Below are 25,000 nucleotides of genomic sequence, written 5' to 3'. Positions count from 1 at the left end.
ATTTTATTGTTTTATAAACTATTTGATATGGGCTACCTTGACTAACATGCTTTGTGGAAGAGAAAAATACTGTCTAATTAATGTGTAGTGGGAGAAGAAAAACAAGGAGGGTCAACGCGCATTACCAGAGGAGACTAAAAGGGTGGAGAATCAATCAAAGGGGGAGAAACGCCTAGCACTGCACCATTTGTTTTTTCGGGCGAGAACAAGAATCAGTAACCTCATTACCCCTATCCAGTTTCTTTAAGTGATTTCAGTAGGTAGTGCAGCAACAGTTACCTTACGGCCGTGCACAAACCCTGTTACTTCTGGCTTGAACCGTTTGAGGCAGACAAGTATGCTCAGGTAGCTGGGTAGTAAATTGCAGTTCAAACCAGAATCTGGCCAGTTCCAGGTAGTTGTGGGGTGGATTAACAGCTAAAGACTCCAACCCCAGGAGGCTTCCGTGGGAAGCAGGTTCTTGGGAAGGCGTTTTAAGACAGAAGATGGCTGGGCAGAGAAAGCGCCTGCTTCCACCACCTCCAGCGTCTTCGCCTGTACAGTTGTTCCAGCTGCCAGAGGCTTTCTGGTTACCACGGCAACTGTCGAGCTCTGCTAGGAACTCAAAGCAGAGCCTCTGAAGTTAGGTACCAAACACTGGGGCTTAACAGATGCAAAAGCAGATGGGGAGTGGGGAAGAGAACTAGGATTGCCCATCTAATAGGTCTACAGCTCCTATGGCTAAGACAACATTTATAAAATCAGACTTTTGTTTTTGTGTTTGTAAGATGAGATAGTTCTTGCCTGGCATTATTCATTAGTGTCATCTTTCGGTGCCCGGCGGGAGAGGAAGCCTGCATATTCTCTTTCACTATTAAGGCGGTGGAAGGGGGTTGGGGGGAGCAAACGTGGTAACCAGGAATGCATGGAGCCTGCTCATTCATTCATTCATTCATTCAATTATATATTCAACATCTCCTGAGTGCTCATTTGTGCGGGGCATCCTTCCAGGTGCTGGATCTGCAAAGAGAAAGGAGACACCGCCCCACCCACAAAATTAACGAAATGATTAACACAAATTAACAGAATCCTCACGAACCTGGGGAAAACCAATTAGGCAATGCCTGCTTCCCACGGGTCTCTCTTGGAAGACAGATTTAGAATCCGAACGCGGGAGAGGAAAGAGGCAGTCGCCCCGAAATAGTCAGACAAGAGGAAGAGCAGAAGGGAAGGAAAAAGGCAGCCTCTCCCTAGGGAGGGATTCTGTTCAAGGCCACTCAAACGTTTCTCCGCGGCTGCGAGGGAGAAGAGGTTTGTTTTTCTTTTAGAAAAACGGAGCCCTTTTCCCTACTGGGCTCAATTTCTAGTAGGAGAACCCCGCCTCCTTGGGCTACTGATTGGCTCAACTCTTTTTAAGATAATTTATGGCAGCATCCTCTCGGCCTGATTGGCTCCCTGGCTCGATTCTGCTGGGAGTCACATCCTACCTGGTTGGGAGGTGCACTGCCTTTCCACACTCTCCCTTCTGTACTCAGCCAGCTGCTGCTGAGGTGGGAGGAAAAGTCCTGGCTGGGAGAATTGAGCTAGTGCAACACACGTAGAAAAAGCGATTCCGATGGGTCCTTTGAAAGCTTTTCTCTTCTCCCCGTTTCTTCTGCGGAGTCAAAGTAGAGGGGTGAGGTTGGTCTTCTTGTTACTGACCCTGCATTTGGGAAACTGGTGAGTAAATTCAGGGGCTTAAAACTATTCTTTGCTATCTACCCCTTTCCCCTTATTCCCCTTTCATTTAAAAATTAGTCTACGTTAAGTAATTTGCATTTCCTAACACATACGTGGTATTTACCATCGTTTTATTTTCTGATTAGATCTATTCATTCTCAGACAGAAAGAAAGTAACATATTTCTGAAGCATGAGATTGGTTCAATTGTTTTTGACTTCAAGCAGAGTATAAACTAGTGAACTAGTGAAGGTTGAGTTACTGGGAAGGAGTGAGGGGGAGTAGAAATGACTTTCCCGGTAAATTTACTGAATGAATGCCACCGATGAACTTTCTGGATGATTCTGCATTTTAAAAACAAAGTTATTTCAGAAACTTGCTGTTACACAGCATGATATGTTTAATGTTTTTCTACCTAATTCTATTGCTTTTCCCCTTTCCTCGTTTTTGGTAACTTTCTAGAACAAACCAGTGTTTTACATCAAGAAATACTGTAAATCTGGCTAAGAACAAATCTGTCAGCATTAAAAATGTATAGTATCCAAGTAAAAAATAACCGTGTGTATTTAATTTGAACCAGCTTTGAGTATTTTTTTTTTTAATTGGCTGTCCATCAGTAATTAAAAATGTGTGGCCACATGAATGTCTTGGCTGTGTGTGTGTGTGTGTGTGTGTGTGTATGAGACAGAGAGAGAGAGAAAAGTGTCACCAATCACAAATTTCAAATTTAACAGGAACAAAACTGGACTGTAATACCTTTCAGTATAATGTTTAAGTCATTCTGGTAGACATATAAAATGCTCAGGTATCATTCTTGGATTATATGTAGGAGTAGTGGGTGACTTGAGCTAAAATATCTTGATTAAGACATAGACACTTATGAAGGTCTGGGACATGGTACTCATACCATGCAACCTGTTTCAAATAAATGTACTTTTAACATTACATTATAAAAAAGTAACTCTGTATAGAATTCAAAAGTAGAGCAAAATCATTATTAAGATAGAAACATGCCTTTATAACTACCTGTATCACTGCTAAAATGAATTATTATTATAAACGTAAGTGTAAAGCTAAAGTGAATTTTTGCCACACCAGCATATAGAACAAGTATATTTTCTCTCAGAAAATAGAGATTGGATTAAAGTATGCTAAGTAATATTAGACTTATTAGAATCTTTTGACAGTTAGTGCTTTTTTAGGATTGAAGTTTTCTCCCTTTTTTTTAACCCTGTTCCCTTAGATTCTTAAATGTTTGACACGAATATAAACATACTACTGGATGAATTATTTCTTATATATGTTGTGTCATAATGGCTTATTCTTTGAATACATTATAGCATTTTATAAAAGATATTTAGGTATACACATACATCATAATATTACAAAAGTAAAAACAGATTTACCAGTAGTTTTCTGAAATAACAACCTTTTATCATTGTATACAAGTTTTCCTTTCAACTAAATAGGCAAGCTGCTTAGTAAAGAGCATATTATCTATCCTAAGAGATGTTTTATTTTAAATAAACATGTTTTGTTTTGGGGAATATTTGCAATCATTGTAATTGGCTCCAGAGTCAATTACATCAAGCTCTCAGAGTTGAAGAGATGTGTGCTGTAGGGACAGAGTGCAGGCTTAGCAGCCTGGAGACATGATCTCATGTGTCAAGGGCCTTTAACCTCTCTGAACACAGTTTCATCTATGAAGTGAAGGATAGTAGACCACGTATGATTTTTTAAGATTTTCACATTCAATACATCTATGATTTCAACTGAAACATGAAATAAGTCAATGGTTGCTTCACTGTTTTTTCTAAGTAGTTTTCAAGAGGGAAATTCTAAGTGTGAATGCTATGGACTTTTTAACCATATGTATAAGTGAGAAAGGTATTGTACATTTAACACATACTTTCTATTATCATAGTAATATAGATAACCTGGATTATTTTGTCCAGTGAATAAATATACATTAAAAGATAAATTTATAAGCTGTTGTTCTAATTAGCCCTTAAGGCCTCAGTTATGACAGTTCATGTTATACATTTAAAAGTACTCCCTAAAAACATAATTTTTAAAAATGAGATAGAAAGCTATCAATAAAAGGCAAATGTAAGCATGCTTTCTTTAAGATGCATCATAAGCTGTTTTCTTCAGTGAATGGAAAAATTTCGACACAGAAACACTTTTGTGGGCAAACCATGAGAAGTTATTAGAACATGTTTCTTTCTCCATTGGGTTCTATGAGACCAAGCTGGGAAATCCAGCAATTAAAAGGAAATAAAGCATGCTTTTGCTAAAAAATGAATTAAAAAAAAATAATGTTGCAATGAACATTCTTTTAAAATATGTAAAATAAAGTAGCTACAGTTGGTTGAACTTTTTATCCTTTTAATATTTAGTTGGAGGTAACAGATGCTAACATGTATAAATCATGTACGATCGTATTTCTCTCTCCTTTTCCCTTTCTTTTGGTTAGTTTTCCCTTCCAAAACTAACCATAAATAGTACATTTGTAAGCACTTTAGTGTTTTATATGATTTCCAAAATATATCTTGAAAGTCATCTATTTTGGGGACTCCCCAAATTGGAAGCTTTTTTTTGTATTTAATCAGTTGCAATGCTTAGTTTCCTCACTAATTTCCATCAAGAGTATAGAGGAGTGACACTATTTTATTTTTTATTGCTGAACTATGAAAATCTATTCTATCATTGTAACTAAAACTGTAGTCATGGTTCCTGTGTATCATTCTCTAGGAGACTCTTTGGCATCTTGACAAGTTCTTTAGAATCTCTTCAGCTTGATTTAACTTCTTTGTAATGGTGAAAAAAATCTAGTTATAATCAGTTTTTTAAAAAGAATTTGAAAAGAGATTTTAGCTGTTACCAAAAGTAACCTACAATAAGCCTTGACTAAGAGTTATATATTGAAAGAGCTCCAGGAAAAATTCACAATTTTCTTTTTTCAGAACAATTTCCACGAGTCAATAATCATACTTTGTGGCATTCAGTTGCCCAGTTGAAAATATTCAAATAAACTTGCTTTTTAAAATATATTATTTTCAAGTAATTTTAGTAATATGTTTTGTGTGAGTAGTAATGAATGAATAATTTTTTAAGTGTCTAAATTTTTGGCTTAATTTTGTAATAAAATGTTGATGATAACCATTCAAACTTGAGAACCAAATGACTAAGTAAAGATATTCTATGATAGGTAAATATGCAAAAGACTGAGAGGAAAATGATTTTTGAAGCTAAAATGCAAATGTCATAATTGATAAACCCCCTGTGTACAGAGTCTTTTAGTTTATCCAAACAATCAGTATCTTTCTTCCGTTCTATACTATGAGGAACACTTATGGCTAAGGAACAAGAGGAAATGTTTGATATTTCATTCAAATATTAAATAGATTAATTGAATGTAAGAATATAAGGATGAAGGTGGAGGCCCAAAGGAGGGGTGAAAAGAGAGTAAAAAAAACCTGAAAAATGACTCTGGAGATACTGAGAAAATGATTACCAAAATATGATAAATGACTGCCATGAAGGAAAAGGAAGAATGAGCTTCAAGAGAGTAATTCACATATGGGCAGGCTTTCAAGTGAGAATCCTGGCCTTTACCAACAGATCTAAATTCCAGTTTCAGCTCCACCATTTCTCACTGGAGTGATTTCAGACAACTCTTTGAGGCAGAAAATCTTCATTAGTGTGGAGTTGTCGTATGCATTTCCAGAAACGAAATTTCCAAGAAAGAAAATCTGTGCAAAGAAACTAGCACTTAAAATTTTATATGAAAAGAAAGTCATAACAGATATTCTGTGGAATTATAGTTATTCTAGTATGATACAGCCTCGCTAAAGTGGTTTTAAGTGCAGTAGAGTGAAATATGTGGATCCTTGTGTGTTCTTAAATGTTTTTTGTCTTTTAAATGTCTTTTAAATGCAGCTTATACTTATTCATGGCTAAGACCTAGATTTATGACACTAATTAAAGAAAAAATATATTTTAATCAAAATTAAAAATACACCTCTAGAACTCTAAAGATAAACAGAGGAGCCTAAATTTTTGAAGATATACTGAAAGAATGGATCACAATCAAAGAAAAAGAACTAAAGAGCCAAGAGATTTCTCATCAGCAATACCAGAAGACCATGGGGAAAATGTCTTCAAATCTGAAGTCAAGTATTCCACCTAGAAGATTATACTTAGCCAAATTACCTATCGAGAAGAAGAAGAAGAATATAGCCTAGATATTGTTATTCTCTCAATTTTACAGATGGAAAAACAGGGGAACAGACATTTTTGTGAACTTATTAAAGGTCATCTTGCTGATAGGTACTGAAACCAAAACTTAAATCCCTGTGTTCTATACCCCTGCCTGCATTTTTAACTAACACATCTCTCAGATTATGAATGCAACATAAGTCAAAACAATGAACATTACTGTTGATAATTTTTTTAAAACGAAATGGAGAAAAAAGAGGAGAAGAGAAGAGATACTACAGTACATTGTGAGTTCATTGATAAAATCACATTAAGTAGAAAAATCTACTTTGTACCTATCACATACTTTCTGGAGTATTATGGGTAGTGCTAGATTATTTTAAAGAAAATTTTGACACAGTGAAGTACTTGATGCAGACAAAAAAAAAAAAAACTATAAGTTAAAAACTTGAAAGCAAAAATTTTTAATTTACATAAGTTTATTGAGGAATTGAATGGTTATCTTCTTTTAAAGGATGCTATATATATAATCATGTTTGAATTTATTATGTATAGATGTAGTAGACAAACCATAACCAAGTAGTGGAAATTATATGAAGGCAGATTTTCTCCCAATACAAAAGTTATCTAACATGGTAATGGATATCTCATCACTAGACATGTTCAAGCAGAAGCTTGTTAGTGCATCCTCATGCTCTGTAGCAGGTAGATTAAATTTATAGTTTTTTTTATTTTCAAACATTTCATTATCTATCTGTACTAAAATAGTTTAGCCAGCTGAAGTCCCATGTTTCAAGAAATAGCCTTAGCTATTAATTCATTCAGTAAGTACTCACTGAGCACTACCGTTCATTCCACCAATATTTACCCAGTGCCCATTGTGTGTTAAGCAGGGTTCTGGAAACTAGATATAATGGTAAAATGGTAAACATGACAAAGCCATTGCCCTATAGTGTTCAACTAGCATAAATAGGACATATATTATATGCTTGATGAACAGGATACAGAAATCAGAATTCCTGCTCAATGAACATAAACTCTAGTAGTTTGTGTCAAGATAGCATATTAACATAAACAAGTAAACACAATAAAATGCTGTAATTGCTACTCAGAATTCTAGAGGAGGTACAGCGGGGGCAATAAACAAGTTGCCATCAGTTGCAACTCTGGGAAAATACTGTATGTTCTCAGCTGTCATAGGCATAAGTTCAGGTCAGTATGAGTGAAGGATATATATATCTAGATTAGATAGATAGATAGATATAGATAGATAGATAGATAGATAGATAGATAGATAGATAGATGATAGATAGACAGATAGATAGATGATAGATAGATATAGATAGATAGATGATAGATAGAGAGATAGATCTATATATAGTATATATCCTTATATCTGAGGAAAGGGTAGGATATGTTCTGTTAGGGGGGTTGAGGATAAGGGTAAGCCATATTATACTGTAGCTGCATATATATATACATATATATATATATATTTACACACACACATATATATATATATATATAGAGAGAGAGAGAGAGACAGACAGAGAGAGAGAGAGAGAGAGACAGAGATAACATTACCATCTTGTGCCAAAGGTGGAGTCTCACAGTTTAGTAGAATTTTTTGTATATAGATTTCTTATATGTTTTAGGTGAGCCTTTACTCTGGTTGTGTAAGATGTGGCATTAAAATAGAAACATCCTATTGAAGGCTATATAATTTAGTTTAATTTTGAAATCCTGAAATGTAGAAATCTTTTCCTCCCAGAAATAATGTATTCTGAGATTTGACATTTCTCCTTGTTAGACAAATATTAAGTGACTAAAAAGTAATAGAGATTGTGCTATGCAATAGAGATACAGGAGTAAACTTAATATAGACCCTGCTCTCCAACCTATAGCTAGAATATAGGATCAGAAAGTTTATGATTATAAAATAGTGAGTTTAATATATATTTTAATAGTCATGTCAAGATATGATTTGTTTCCCTAGATAGCTTTAAAACTGCTAGAATCAAGGGTTCTAGCCACTAGGTTAATCTTTGGGTAGATTTCTAGAACAATCACTAATGGTTGTACAATAGGTACAGTATGCTTAAGTACAGGGATATCATTCACCTCTTGGTCATCCTACATGGGTATAATTATAATAATTTTCCAGCACGTGTAATAGAGTGTGTTGAGTAAAGAATACCTGTTCCAGAAAAGGGCCGTATTTACTAACACTGAGTAGCCCTGTTGGCTGGATTGAACTTAAGTATTAGTTCAGATGCCTGTATTTTATAAACTAATTTGTTACCCTCTGCAGGTGGCTTATGAATGTATATTTGTTTCTGGAATTTCTTAGTAACAATTCATTTCCAAAATCATCAGATTGTCATAACTAGAGTAGACTAGACTGTTTTGCTTTTTCTATTCACTTATTTGTATTCTCTTAGTTTTTGAAGTGAATAGTCTAAGACAATCTTTTGTCAATTAAAATATTTGACACTCATTTCAGATCCCAAGGCTTAGAAAAATATATATGTTTCTGCCTTCAGAGGTATGAATTCTCATTTCTTTCTTCCACTTTTAAGGTCTTTTAATATGTTTTATAATTTAATAAGCTCAATATAATGCCTCCATGTTGCAAAATTTTTAGCAGCTTTGAAGAATATATCTGAAGCATAGATATCCCAAAGTCTCAGAGAGTGTGAATGTCACCAAGATTTGTATTATTTTTTCTAAGTCTAACTTATGTTCTGTCAGGAACTATGAAAATGAACTTAAAAACGGAGAAATCATTGATAATTTCAATATATTGTCTATTCAGTGTTCATTTTTTAAGTAGACTATAATAAAGATTACATTTTCTTTCTTATACTCCAAAAAGCACTCACATAGAAATGGTCACAAAATAACATTTACAATTTCTGGGCATTCACCAGCCTTCTGAAGATTTCACTGGATGGGTAGTTTGTAGTTTTCTAAACTCTGTTTTGAGGAACGAAGTTGGCCTGCTACACATAGCAAATAAACAACAAAGACAAAAATCTAAAAGTTGGCAAGCTATGGTGCTTTATTTGTATTATTTATTCTTTTATTAAAAATCAATAAAAATACTACAAAAATTTCAAATCTATAACCAAAGCATTAAGAAAAAAATCTGTTTTATAATTGTCTTTTTTATCCTCTTTCTAAAAACATGCCACTGTGCCAATTAATTTTTTAAATGTATTCTGATATTACTCTTTTTTATTAGCTATCTAATGTTTAATCTTATATGGAATCTAAATAAACTATGCTCTGATATGATTGGCAATTGTCCAGACTCATTTGTGAAAGTAACAGAGATACACTGTGCTAAAAGCAATTTAAATTGCTATTCGTTTCCTATTTTAGACGTAATTTTGAAGAGATCTATATCTTCAACTCTACCAAGGAAACCATATAAAATAGACTATAAATGAAGCCACATTTTACTTCTTTCTCCTAAATCAATTTTTCACATCTCGAATTATAAAATCATTGATGTATAATCTTATTCATGCTCTGGTCTGTAGACAGAAAATTAATTTTACTTTACAGTTTGAGTTTTTTACTCAACTTTATTTTTCTTTACTTGCTTTTCGAAAATCATTTTCAATTGTTGCTGTTGTTGAAACATATGAAAAAAATGGTTTTCCCTAATGCCATGGTATATATAACAATTTACTGTGTAAGGTGGGAATCTAATTTTGTTTTCTTCTAAAAGAGCTACTTAGCATTTCAACACAATTTACTGAATAATTCTTGTACTTCTAAACTGATAATTCACTTTTATCATATATTGTATTTCTATATATTTGGGATCTTATTTTGAAAGCTTAATTTTGTTTTCACTATTTATTGCTACAATAAGATTTTAATTACAGAAACTTTATTTTGTTTTCTTTTTATTCTTGCCAGAAAAATTCCATCTTAGAATTCCCTTCTTAAATAATATATTACAAACTCTCATGTTGATTGTTCTACTTAATTTTAATGGTTTTAACCTGTTACACACAAATGATAAGATTCTGATTAAACCTCTACTAAATGCATCAAAAATTTAGGAATCATATATTAACAATATTTTTATAGGCAAAATATTTACTTTGTCTTTATTTTTTCTGTCCTTATGTTCCTCAATAAAGTTTTTAGTTTTCTTCACATAAGACATATACCTTCCCTGTTATAGTTCCACTTGATCATTTCATAAGTTGTGTTGTCATTGTCAAATGAGTAAGTTTTTTCTTCTGTTTTTATTTTTGATGAATTAGTATTGGTATCAGAAAGTTACTATGTTTCTTAAATTAGCTTTATGTTAGGTTATCTACCAGAATTTTTAAATTAAGGACCACAGTTATAGTTTTAGTTATGTTCTTGATTCATGGTAATTTTATCTGAACATAGCACAATAAGATCTAAAATTTTTTTTCTGTTCATTTACTTATTCATTGATTTTTATTAAATTGGGCACAAACTATGTATCAGATTTGGGAGTAGGTGCTGGGGGTATCACATTAAATATCTTTGGCTCTAAGGTATTTAAATACCTAAATACCTTCAAATTGCTTAAAGCTTAGAGAGGGTCATAGATAAATAAGTAATTAATTAAGATACAATATGATTAACTGCATGTTAGAGTTAACCACAGGACAGATTGGAAGCATACAGGGACACACTTACCTAATATTCTAGGCTTGGTTCTCTTCTGCCATTTCAAGTTTTCAAAGCATCTCTCTATGTATGTTAAGTGATAGGTTCCACTGTATTTTCCTTTGTGCTCATAAAATAATCATAGAATTGAGTGGATTATCAATTCTCCTCTTTAAAACTCTGGAAGTTTAGTGCTTGCTTCAGCAGCACATATAATAAAGTTCTGAAAGTTTAAATCTACAATGCTGTTATTTATCACACTTTTACTTATTTTGCTTTCCTACAGCTTTGTGTACAGTGAAAAATTATTCAGAGCTACAACCCTAGAAAGGAACTTTTCTAAAAAAGGGTTTAGTAGCTCAAACATGAAGGCAAAAAAGAGAGAAAATTTATTTACTTTTTGATTTTAGGTCTAAAATCAGTGATTTTTCCTACCCTTTATAAAGCTAGTTCTTATACTTCGTGACATAGAGTATATTGTATCTTCCACTCGGAAAGATTAGAACACATACATTTCTTTTCTGGAACTTTTCCCTGAAATATTGTGTTTATGAAAATGTGTTTGATGGTTGTAAATAAATACTACCTAACTTGTCATGAACAACAGATCACAGATAGGGCCTGTGGAGACAACATATATTTATTTACTAAAGAATATTTATTGAAACTCTGTGTGTGACAGATGCTGTTCTAGAAACCTGTGATATGTCCATGAACTAGAGATAAACACCTTCTACCATTTTGGAGTTGGCACTCAGGAGGGAGAAATACACAGTAAACAATAAGCATAAATATATTCAATTGGAACTTATAAAATTATCTTTTTGTCCAAATGGGCAAATATAATTTAATGGGTTAATACTATTTCATCCTTTATCATTTATGTATAGGATTCTATAATTAAATTAGAGCTATGGTGATATGGTTGGCTTCATGTCCCCCCCCAAATCTCATCTTGAATTGTAATCCCCATAATCCCCACGTGTCAAGAGAGAGACCAGGTGAATGTAATTGAATCATCAGGGCAGTTACCCCTATGCTGTTCTCGTGATAGTGAGTTCTCATGACATTTGATGGTTTTATAAGGGGCTCTTCCCCCTTCTCTCAGCACCTTTCCTTCTTGTTGCCTTGTGAGGAAGGTACCTTGCTTCCCCTTTGCCTTCACCATGATTGTAAGTTTGCCGAAGCCTTCCCAGTTATACTGAACTGTGAGTCAATTAAACCTCTTTTCTTTATAAATTACCCAGTCTTGGGCAGTTCTTTATAGCAGTATAAAAATGGACTAATACATAGAGAAGCAAATAAGCTGGATAAGAAGGTGTGGAATTTGGATAGAAGAGCATATAGTGATCAGACAGGCTTCAATGATTAAATAATATTTGAACAAATACTAGAAGTGAGTGAAGCTTTCAGTCATGCCAAGTGAGAGTTGGGGAGATAACCATTTGAAGTGGAAGACCATAATTTGGGGGCCTTGTAGTTGCTTGTAGCCTTGTAGTTATTCTTTTTTTTTCAACTTTTATTTTAAACTCAAGGATGCATGTGCAGATTTGTTACCTGTGTACATTGCACAATGCTGAGCTTTGAAGTAGGAATAATCCCATCAGCCATATATGAATCATAGTACCCAATAGCTAGTTTTTCAACCCTTACCTCATACATACTTGCCCTCTCTAATAGTCCTCATTGTCTTTTGTTGTCATCTTTATGTTCACGAGCACCCAATGTTAGGCTCACACTTACAAATGAGAACATGGGGTATTTGCTTTTCTATTTTGCAAAAAACACAATTTTGTTGTTTTTTAATGGCTTTTTTTTTGGCTATATGGTGTTTATGTACCGCATTTTCTTTATCCAATCCACCACTAATGGGCACCTATCAGTTGATTCTATCACTTTGCTACTGTGAACAGTGCTGCATGGAGCATATGAGTGCATGTGTCTTTTTAGTAGAACGATTTGTTTTCTTTTGGCTATATACCCAGTAATGGGATTGCTGGGTCGAATCATAGTTCTGTTTTAAGTTCTTTGAGAAATCTCAGATCTGCTTTCCACGTTGGCAGAACTAATTTGCATTCTCATCAACAGTGCATAAGCATTTCCTTTTCTCCACAGCCTAGTCTATATCTATTGCTTTTTGGCTTTTCAATAATAGTCATTCTGATTGGTGTGAGATATCTTGTTGTGGTTCTGATTTGCATTTCTCTGACAATTAGAGGTGTGGAAAATTTTCCCTATGTTTGTTGGCCACCTCTATGTCTTCTTTTGAAAAATGTCTGTTCATGTATTTTGCCTACTTTTAATGGTTTTTTTTTGGTGGATTTTCAATTGTTTAAGTTCCTTACATATTCTAGATATTAGATCTTTGTCAGATGCATAGTTTGCAAATATTTTCTCTCATTATGTAAGTTATCTGTTTACTCTTTGACAGTTGTTTTTGCTCTACAGAAGCTCTTTAGTTTCATAAGGTCTCGCATGTCCATTTTTGTTTTTGTTGCAACTTCTTTTGAGGACTGAGCTATAATTGCTTTCCTAAGGCTGACATAAAGAATGGTGTTTCCTAGGTTTTCTTCTAAGATTATTACAGTGTGAAGTTTTACATTTAAACCTTTAATCTATCTTGACTCAATTTTTGTATGTGGTGCAAGGTAAGGGTCCCATTTCAGTCTTCTTCTTATGGCAAGCCAACTATTCCAGCACCATTTATTGAATAGAGAGTCCTTTTTTCATTGCTTGTTTCTGTCAAATTTGTTGAAGATCAGATGTCTGTAGGTGTGCAGTTTTATTTCTGGGCTCTCTTCTGTTCCATTTGCCTATGTGTCTGTTTTTGTACCAGTACCATGCTGTTTTGGTTACTGTAGCCTTACCATACAGTTTAAAATAAGATAATGTGATGATTCTGGCTTTGTTCTTTTTTCTTAGAGTTACTTTGGCTATTTGGGCTCTTTTTTTGTTCCATATGAATTTTAGAATAGTTTTTTCTAGTTCTGTGAAAAACTATTTTGTTAGCTTAATAGGAATAGCATTGAATGTGTAAATTGCTTTTTCTAATATGGCCATTTTAATAACATTGTTTATTCCAATCCATGAACATGAAATGTTTTTGCATTTCTTTGAGTCACCTTTGAATTGTTTTAGCAGTGTTTTGTAGTTCTGCTTGTAGAGATCTTTCAGCTCCTTGGTTACATGTTTTCCTGGGTATTATTTTTGTGGCTATTGTAAATGGGATTACATTCTTGATTTGACTCCTAGCTTGAACATTATTTTTGTATAGAAATTCTACTGAGTTTTAAACATTGATTTTGTGTCCTGAATTACAATGAAGTGGTTTATCAGTTCCAAGAGCATTTTGGTGGAGTTCTTTGGGATTTTCTTGGTATAGAATCACACACTCTCTAAAGAGATAGTTTGATTTCTTCTTTTTCTATTCGATGCCTTTTATGTCTTTCTCTTGCCTTATAGGTCTGGCTACCATTTCTAGTCTTATGTTGAATAGGAGTGGTAGGAGTGGCCATCCTTGTCCTGTTCCAGTTATCAAGGGCGATGCTTCCACCTTTTGACCATTTAGTTTGATATTGGCTGTAATTTGTCATAGATGGCTCTTATTATTTTGAGGTATGTTCCTTCAAGTCCTAGTTTCTTGAGGGTTTTTACCATGAAAGGATGCTGGATTATATCTAAAGCTTTTTCCACATCTATTGAGATGATTATGTGTTTTTTTAAATTATGCTTATATGATGAATCACATTTATTGATTTGCATATGGTGAACTAATCTTATATCCCAGGAATAGAACCTACTTGGTTGTGATGAATTAACTTTTTGATGTACTGTTGGGTTCAGTTTGCTGTATTTATTTTGAGGGTTTTTGCATCTATGTTCATCAAGGATATTTGCCTGTAGTTTTCTTTTTTCATTGTCTTTGGTAGGTTTTGGTATCAGGGTTGTGCTGGCTTTTTAGAATTACTTAGAGAGGAGTTAAAAGGCACAGAGTGGCAGGTTGGATAGATTAACAAGACCCATCCATCTGCTGTCTTCAAGACACTTGTCTCAGAGGTAGTAATGCCCATAGGCTCAAAATAAAGTTTAGAGAAAGTTTTACTGGGCAAACAGAAAGCAAAAAGAGCAGGGTTCACTATGTTATATCAGATAAAATGACGTTAAACCATCAACAATAAAAATGGACAAAGGAGGGCATTGCATAATTATAAAGGGTGCAATTCAGCAAGAAGACTCAGTTATCTTAAATTTATATGCACCCAACATTGGAGCACCTACCTTTAAAGAAGTACATCTAGAACTACAAAAAGATTTAGACAGTCACCCAATCATAGTTGAGGATTTCAACATCCCACTGAAAGCATTAGCCAGATTGAAGGAGAAAAGAAAAGTAAAAAAGAAATTCTGTAATTAAATTTGACACTTGACCAATTCAATTGGAACTAGTAGATATCTGTAGAACACTCTTCCCATCAACCAGAGAATATACATTTTTCTCATCTGCACATGGAACCTACTCCAAGATCAACCACATGCTCAGCCATAAAGCACATCTCAACCAATTCAAAAAGGTCAAAATCATACCACATATAGTCTTGGACCACAGTGGAATAAAAATAGATATCAATACCAAAAAGATCTCTCGAAACCACACAATTAAATGGAAATTAAACAACTTGCTCCAGAATGCCTTTTGGATAAACAATGAAATTAAGGGATAAATCAAAAAATTGTTTGAAATAAATGAAGACAGAGACACAATATACTAATGTCTCTGTTATGCTGCAAAAGCAGTGTTAAGAGGAAAGCTTATATGCTAACTGTGGGCCTGAAAAGGTTAAAATAATCTCAATTTAATTATCTAACATCACACCTGGAGAAACTAGAAAAATAAGAACAAACTAACTACAAAACTAGCAGAAGAAAAGAAGTAACTAATATCAGAACAGAACTGAATGTAATGGAGACCCAAAAATTTATACAAAGAATCAATGAAACCTTTTCTAAAATGATAAACAAGATTGATGGACTGAAAGCTAGATTAACAAAGGAAAAGAGAGAGAAGATCCAAATAAGCACAATCAGAAATGGCAATGGTGACGTTACAACTAATCCCACAGAGATATAAAAGATCCTCAGAGACTATTACGGACACCTTTATGCACACAAACTAGAAAATCTGGAGGAAATGCATAAATTCCTGGAAACACACAATCTTCCAAGATTGAATCAGGAAGAAATTAAAACCCTGAACAGACCAACACTGAGTTTCAAAACTGAATCAGTATTAAAAAAAACAAACAAACAAACAAACAAACAAAAAACTACTAACCAAAAAAAGCCCTGGGCCAGATGGATTCACAGCCAAATTCTACTAGGCATACAAAGAAAACCTGGTACCAATTGTACTGAAAGTATTTTAAAAACTTGAGGAGACACTGTTTATCCTAAGAGACAGGGAAAACCCTCCAACTAAGATCCACGGTTTTGAGCATAGATAAGATATGACAAGATCTGTATATTAAAAACATCACTATGGGTGTTGTATTGATAATAGACTATGTTATCAATGCAAGGGCAGAATTAAAGAGACCCAAAGGAGACTTTTTAAAATAATTTGAGTCTTCCTGATGAATTTTACCTGTGATAAATTCTTCCTTTGCCACTTACTAATAGTAAGAACTTTGGCAAGTTATTTAAATCTCTCAGAAACTGAGTGATCTTCACTTACAAAATTAGGGTAAAATGCCTACCTTATAAAATCCACATTCATGTTTTCATTCATACAACAAATAATAATTGAGTGCTAACTTAGTGCCCATCATTTCTCTAGTCACTAGAGATGCATCCGTAAACAAAACAAAAATCCCACAGTCATGGAGAGTGGTAAGGATAGTGGTAAAGGACTCCACACTCGTGGATAGTGGTAAGGATTAATATGTTCAGAATCCTAGCACAAAACTTTTGTCATTAGATCATTGTGAGTGAGTGAATTTCTTTAGTTTTGAACAAATTTTAAGATTCTTGAGAACAGAAACTCAACATTTTGCTCCTACTTGACTGATGAATGAGTGGACTATATTAAGCAAAGCAAATGTGAATTGAAGAAAATCAATTTCTACTTCAAGTGGCTGTGCAAAACACCACTTCTCACAGGGATATTTAGTGACATATAAACTGAATGTATGTGCCAAAAATTTACTAAGCAGAATTTTTTCATATTTGGCTTGACCCTGACAGGCCATAATGCTTGTTTCCTGGCTTAAGAAATGTGCATGAAAAGAGTATCAATTCATGTTCCCTTCTAGCTAAAAGTTCCCCAATACCATATGTTTCTTAGAATTTTTTCATTCCATACTTATTACCATCATTTATACAGAATATTTCCCAAGTATTTCCAATTTACTAATATAAGAATTTTTCTGTATTTCTAATGTTCCTTCTGACAAATATCTAAAATGTGCAGAATGTGCTAGGAAATCTATTGATTTACCTTCCTTTTTTTGTCATATCTCCTCTAGCATAGATTTTTGTCTATCACATATACATAAACATTTAACCAAATACGTAAGTAAATACTTATTCTATTATTGATCCTTCTTTTTATAATCGAGTTATGTCACCACTTGTAGAATAGTATTCTGATATTAATCTAGTTTTAAAAATAATCATATGTAAAAAGTATTTTAAATGTCAAAGCTTTCAGTAGAAGTATTGTTCAATTGGAAAGTTTGTAGAACATGAGATTTTTGTAGAATAACAACAAGTTAACAGAATATTCGAAGAAAATAAATTAAAATAAGATAAGATTTCTGATATCTCCAAAGGCAATGTCAAGAGAATCATCATTTCTATTTATTGATTCAAAATTATATAATTTAGTATCACCATCATAATTCACATATGAGAAAAAAGAGAGGGAGATAGGAAGCAATAAGAAAAAGAAGAAGGGTGGGAAATGAGGTGGGAGGAATGGTGACAGGGAGGAAGAACGAGAGAAGGAAAGGAAACAAGAAAGGAAGGAACTGAGTGACAATGAGGATGGTGTACATGTACATTCGTGTGTGTAGAATTTAGAATGATTGCATTAAAATATTAAATAGTAAGATGTATAATCATGTTAAAAATAAAGCATTGTGTACATTATTATAAGTTATTACCTTAGGAACATATATATTATTCAATTTATACGATTTCATGAAACTTTTGCTGATAAATGGCAAACTATAATGAGTTTCTAGTTAATGACAAATGAAAAGAAAATAATATTCAATGGTGGAGAAAAGGTCAATAGACAATTGTAAAACCACATAATGGGTACAAAAAAATTGAATCAATAAAACTTACTACTTCATAGCACAATAGGGTGACTGTAGTCAACATAACTTAATTGTATATTTTAAAATAACTTGAAGAATGTAATTGGATTATTTGTAACTCAAAGGATAAATGCTTGAGGGGGTGAATACATCATTCTCCATGCTGTGCTTATTTCACATCGCATGCCTGTATCTAAACATCTCACATTCCCCTTAAATATATACACCTACTTTGTACCCACAATTAAAAAAATGATGTAAATGTATTTGCATTTGGAGCTAGGATGAATTAGGTGACCATGCATGCCAGATTCTTCCTCACTCATGATTCTTTTTCGTAACAAGCTTAATGACCCAGCTAAAAAAAATTGTATAGTAACCTCCACGTTTTATTTCATTTACCAAAAAAATGACTGAAAATGAACTGTTTCTAAAGTCAGGATAGGTCACAAGGAAAGGAGGTGTTAGGTGAGAGAAGTTCATATACCTAATTATTGAACTTAACATGGTATATCCATCTTGAGTTTAATTCAGTTGAGCAGAGTAGAACCAAATGTTCATTGTGTTAAAGCTATGAGCTTTTATGTACATTTGAGTTATTAACAGTGCTCTTGCTGTATTATATTTTGAGGAAGTAAATCTGCTCATTTCCTACCAATGCAAAATAAAACAATGGCAAAATGTCTTTGCTTTTCTAACTCTTTGTCAAAGTCTTTTGTAGTATAAAACTCTTTTCATTTTAAATTACAAAATTGCACTGATACAAACCAAACAAACCAACGTAAATACATAAATGACTAATTATGGGGTATCACCTGGGACCTAATGAAGGATTGATCAGCCAAACATCAGGAAAGCTGGGGATGGGGCAGTCTTGGTGGCAGAAATTCCTTCTCTTTCTTTAGCTATGCCTTTAAATGGGCTGCACTACAAATTAGCTATTGCTGCATTTATTGGTTAAAATTCTCCACTGTCAGGAATGAAAGACTGGCTAACCTTTTGGGGCTCAGATGTCTACCCTATTCTAAACAACTTGGCCTGAGAAAGGACCTGGGAGTATAAACAGACCTGCTTAAGCAGCCTGCCTGTTGATTACTTTTATACCAGGTCAAAGTATAGTTCAGTAGGTGGTCATACTCAAATGTGCCTATAAAACTAGTCATTTCAGGAAGGAGAGTAAAGAGCTACTGGAACCTGGAGAAGAAAATAATTCAAGCCATCTAATTGGTTGAAATAGTACTCCTTCACTTGTTTTGCTTTTTGATGATAAAAAACAATCAATACAAAGGAAAGTGCATACACAGACTAACTTGTAGAGAATATCTATCTGTCTATCTATCTATCTATCTATCTATCTATCTATCTATCTATCATCTATTATCTATCTATCTATCTAATCTATCTATCTATCTATCTATCTATCTATCTATCTATCTATCTATCTATCCGTCATCTGTCTATCTAACTGCTTACCTATTTATCTATACAGGTAAGTAATTTTAGAAAATTGGAAGATTATGTGTCTGGAGATAGACAGTGTGACGTTGATCAAACCCATATTGGACATTCAAATTAATTATGGCTGTATAAATACAGGTACAGGTGAATCATGTTATGTAGTGTAATAACAATTTTTCTGAACGTAAAAATTTTTCCCTCAAGTCAATAATTGTCCTTTTAAAACATCCACTTTGTTTTGCATGTACTAGTAATTTAAAATAATTTCCAAATTTCCTCCAAATCTCCTAAATGTACAGGCAGCCATGATAGGCAGTTATAGGGCTATTCAAAGTGCTGGGACTGTCTTCTACCACATTATGAAAAAACAGTAGTGTGTATATTTGGCTGCATCATTCTTCCATTAGCCTCAGCCAATTGGCGTTTGCTTCATTTTCTTTTGTAAGCCAGTTTGGTTTCGTTTTCTTTTTTTTCTTTTTCACTTTCATTTTCTTTCACAAGCCAGTTTTGGAGACCACCCACCTCTGCCAATGATGCATCTGTTTGTTGATCTTGTATCAATAATTTGCCCCCGCCTTAATTAGCAAGTATCATTCTGCCAGCTTCTTTCTCTTTGTTTGTGCTTTGGATTTCTGAAGTCTCTTTGCTTATAAAAAATGGGGTTTGGGAATCTGGTTTTCTATCTCCTTGCGACTTTTGGTTGATTTCTGAAAAAGGAAGGATAGTGTGCCCACTTTACCATTTTCAAGAGGAAGTTCTGAATTACCTTTTATAAATCCAGTAATGTTTAATACATATTCATTACCTAAGGGTTTACAGAAATATAAACCTTAAAAGTTTGATGAGGAAACTGTGGCTCAAAGATTTGTAATGATTTGTTAAAATCCCACATTACCATTAAAAGATTAATACTAATTAATACTTATGCCTTCTCTTTTCCATGAGCTTTCTTCTGGGGGCTGCTTTAGTCATCTTTGCATCCCCAGCATCCAGAAATGCTGGATGTTCAGCACACAATAAGCACCTAATGGACATTTGTCAAATGAAGTTTAATAAAATACTGTTTAAAAAGTGTTAAAATCCCAACTAGAATGTAGTTTACATAAGGCAAAATACCCAACACATATAAATAGGTGTTTTATTTTATAATAATTACAGGAATGTAATGTAATGAAAATTGGATACTATTTCATATCCAATAGATTGGAAAAAGGGATCATGTGACTACACGTAACAATGTATTATGGCTATATGTAACGTTGTATCATTCAGGGATACATAGGTATATGCTAAAATGTAATAACTAACTAACATTAGTTAATGTAACACATTCGTTAATACATTTACTACAACATGGCAATAAATTCATCATAACATTTATAATATCTGAGGATGAGAAGAATGTAGAGCGTTTTGCTTCTTAAACTGTGTATTGGTTTCATAGACAGTAGATGATTACATCATTATCTGCTTTTTAAGAGTTTCTAAAATACTTCATAACTTCCTTTTACTACAACCTCTATGTATGTTTTCAGTAGGAGTCATTTCTCTAAGTAACTGATATATAATGTGGTATGATCATTGATACATTTGAATCATTATAATCATTTTACATGTGAATATAATAATTATATGAAATTTTTGGCACTAAGTAGCTGGGAGGCCTTAATGAAGTCATTTATATGTTTAGAACTCCAGTTTCTTTATTTTTTAATATAAGGAGTAGGACATGAGGATATCTAAACGTGCTCTTACTTCAAACATTCTATGTTCCTAGAAATGCTTAGTGTAACATATAGAGAACTTTGGTAGAGATTACATGTAGCTAATCATAACTTGAATTTGGTTCCTGATTGCTATATAAAAATGTATAAAATATCAGTTTTGAGAGTGTACCTATACTTTTTGTTTCATTCTAACCACTTATGCTCTTTCTCAGCTATCTAAATGAGCACTAATAGGGATAGCAAGACAACGCAGTCAGCTGTGTTTATTAATATGAAATAATAGGAGTATCAAAATGACGCTCAAAATTAACTCCAGTCAATGACATTCAAATGACAAGAATAATAGGGGTAATCATGATTTCTGAACATATTTATTTATTTTCTAATCATAACAGGCAAAAATTTGGATTTCTTGATTATCTACCTATTATCTCAGTTTTATATTGATTCACTGATTAATTTGCTATTAAAATATTATTAGCCCCACTTACCTTTAAAAAATAGGGCTATGATAACCTCGAATGGTAACAGTATGAATAACCAAATCTTATATTTATTTTAATAAACGGTGGAACTTTTCCCTGTGACGAAATAATGACCAATTAACTAACCCAGAAGTGTTTATGAGGAAGTGCCAGTGACAAAATATTTATTATATTTACTATCCAGTGAATTTTTCCTGTACATATACTCAGTACAAGTAGCAATTACCATTTTTTTCCAATGAAGTATGTAAATGGCCTCATCAATCAATTTCACTTGCAATTATAATGGTTTTTTTCACACTGGGGGGAAAATAGTCTATCACTATTCCTTCAGGGTTTACTCACATTCCTCAGGCACCCTATTAAGCTACTTTGAATTTCATCTCTGGTTTCTTAACAGATTAATGGAAGAAGCTCCCTCATGTGTCAGAACCAGGAAATTTGCAGTAACTTTTATATGAACTAAATACAGGGTGACTATATAATTAATCATCCTAAGTAGGCCATTTTATGATGAGAAGCTGCTATTAAAAATTATTTCGGGGCAACACGTGTAAACCAAGATTTTCCTTGGCAAACCTCAATGAATGTTTACTTTATTCATGAAAAATAGTTTATATTAATTGACTGACTTGCTATAGGCATATATTTTTTTCTCTAGTAATAAGGATGGATTTTCTTCATAATTTAATGGCAAAGCATGCCTTGTCTTTACTTAAATTAACCCTTTATTATTTCGAAACTCTTGTTTGTTATATACAAGAGTAATATAGTTATTAAAGGTTTTTTTCCACATACAGTAATTTCCTATGTCATCAAAGAAATTTGTATGATACATTAAAATAACTGAGTTTAGTAAGACAAAAAGAAATAATAATCATATATTAAGTGACTCAAAGATTTTCTTTAGTAAATAAGTACAGGTTGCCATTGAATGTGAGAAGAAGTCTTTGAGAAACAGATGTCAAGATGGCCTTAGGCATGTAAGAGAGAAATGCAGATAAATGAGAGGAGGAGGGAGTGGCAATAGAGGCTTCAGGTAACAAAGATGTTTGAAACGTATGAAAGTAGAGGGAGAAGAAGTAGTTTGGATCAAAAGAATCTGAGTGCAATACCCTTCTAGGAAAGTTTTGGCCAGGCAGGTAGCAATCCTCCAACACAAATTGCCCTTCAGAGGGGCTCCTAGTCTGGCAGGAATGGATCTGAATTAATATTCCTACTATGTTCGGTTATTGACAGAAAGCAGCCTGAGACAGCTTGGGTCTGGTGCAGACTCAGGGCTCATGCTTAGTACTGGCAGGCAGCTATATTCCCACAGCAGGAGAACCAAGTGGCAAATTTTCAGGGCTGCCACAATAATTTTCTGAAGAGAGTATGACGTTCTACCTCTCTCTCTAAAATACTCTATTTAGTTATTCATTTTATAATTAGAAATTTATTTCAAAGCACTATCTGGTATATAAGAAGTTCATTCTTAAGTTAGCATTCACATTGAATTAACTCCTTTTCATGTATTTATATTATACAATGTATACATGAAGATTTCAGGATACTATTAACATACAAAAATAAATTTTCTGTGGTCTCACTAGTACAGAATGTTGAGTGTATACATTATTCTGTTTTTCCATGAAATCTTTTAAGCCACTTTATTCATAGATGACAATTAAAGCAAATTGTTTTCTGTTATTTTTCATGTAATGTTAAATTATGAAAATAATTCGATGTTTTTACAGACTCTTAACAAACAATAGATGTGTACTTTTTGTTAATAAATTATTATTTAAACATACTGTTATTGTTAAAAAAATTGTACAATCGTAGGTAATACCTCGATAAGTATCTTAATGTCCGATGCTTTTCTGTGTCATTTGATTGAAAATGTTTTCTCCTTTATTAGAAAATGAGACCTTCTAGATCAAGATTATAATTTCATTTGTCTTTGTATTCCTAGCACTTAGCACATTTTCAGTACATGGTATTATCTCTATAGATGGATAAAAACACTGGATCAGAGATTGAGATCACAGTGCTTTTTTTGTCATACGGTGTGAGACTCCTTGAGTTTATTATTCTACCTTCTCAGGAGTCAAGGGCTGAGACTACCCTAGCCACATACAATCCAAATGTGTCTGCTGATTATGTACCATAGGTTTTGTTGTGGTCTTGTGAATTAGGACCCTAGATTATTCAATAAAGATATACATTGTGCCAGGAAAACTTTAAGGAAGCAGAAAATATGTCTTCAAATTAAATCAACATTATTTTAAATTCTGCGTCTATTGTTTAATAGCTGTGTGTCCTGGAAATTCTATATAATCTTATATTTTCTCATTTTTAATGTAGGTATATTAATTTTTAATAAATTCTCAGAGTATTATTTTAAAAAAGACCATACCTGTTTCTTCCAAATAAATAGTTATCCAAAACATGTAACTGCTACAAAAATCTCCCGGCTTCCAAAAAACATCAGGACATGAAACACACTATAAGTGCTATGTTTTTAAAATTATGAAGTACTTTTTAATCGCCAGAATAACACCAATGTAATATTCAAAGTAATTAATGAATATTCTGAACATAACTTAGATAGCTTAGAGAAAAGGTGTAGATAAATTACCTACAATGAAATTTCTTTTATATTATTGCCAAAACTGAGGAAAGATAACTTTATAGTATTTTTGAGGTCAATTTTCATATTACCTCTCTACTACCTGAGAAAAGGGCAATATAAATTAGTATCAGCATGTGGATTTTAGATTATCAAAATATTACCACCATAAAAAAACAGAAAAAGCTTTTATTTTTTTTTCTAAAATCTTCCATTTGATTGCAATCATTATTCAAGGAAAGATCAACTGCTTATTTGTGCAGTGGCCTGCCATACCCACCAGATATTTCATTCTATAAAACTGAAATTTGGAGGTGAATGAAAACCTAAAATTTAAGTTGTTGCCAATATCTCAACAAGTCTAATTAGGAAATAAAACATTGCAGAAGCACACACCAACAGGGATTCTTAATACTTCAGTATTTTTTTTACTTTTATTTTAAGTTCAGGGGTACGTGTAAAGGTTTGTTAAGTAAACTTGTGTCATGGTGGCTTGTTTTACAGATGATTTCATCACCCAGGTATTAAGCCTAGTCCCCATTAGTTATTTTTCCTGAAACTCTCCCTCCTTCCACCCTCCCCACTTTGATACGCCGCAGTGTGTGTTGTTCCCCTCCATTTGTCGATGTGTTCTCATCATTTAGCTCCAACTTATAAGTGAGAACATGTGACAACTCAGTATTTCTAATTCCTCAGCTTATATGTACTTATTTGCTTACAGAAAATAATAGGAAATTATTTGAAGGAAATTATACAACAAAATTTCTATACCGTACACAAGTAGAGCAAAATAATTACTGTAATGATGTAAATAAAAATA

General features: G+C 33.2%; 1 protein-coding gene across 3 annotated transcripts in view; it reads left to right on the top strand.

The window, feature by feature from the left end:
• Positions 1 to 1,409: 1,409 nt before the first annotated feature.
• The window catches only part of GABRG1 (gamma-aminobutyric acid type A receptor subunit gamma1), an 82,218-nt gene continuing 58,627 nt past the window's right edge, over positions 1,410 to 25,000 (top strand). The window contains exon 1 of one of the 3 annotated variants that reach the window (XM_055246122.2): positions 1,410 to 1,698. In XM_055246122.2, coding sequence (XP_055102097.1) covers positions 1,595 to 1,698 — 104 coding nt within the window. In that variant the 5' untranslated portion in view covers positions 1,410 to 1,594. The remainder of the gene's footprint in view (positions 1,699 to 25,000) is intronic. The other 2 variants (XM_055246123.2, XM_055246121.2) reach the window with 2 other exon arrangements.

The sequence above is a fragment of the Symphalangus syndactylus genome, chromosome 16 (assembly GCF_028878055.3).
Source record: "Symphalangus syndactylus isolate Jambi chromosome 16, NHGRI_mSymSyn1-v2.1_pri, whole genome shotgun sequence".
NCBI classification, from domain to species: domain Eukaryota; kingdom Metazoa; phylum Chordata; class Mammalia; order Primates; family Hylobatidae; genus Symphalangus; species Symphalangus syndactylus.
This window is presented reverse-complemented; position numbering and strand designations above follow the sequence as displayed.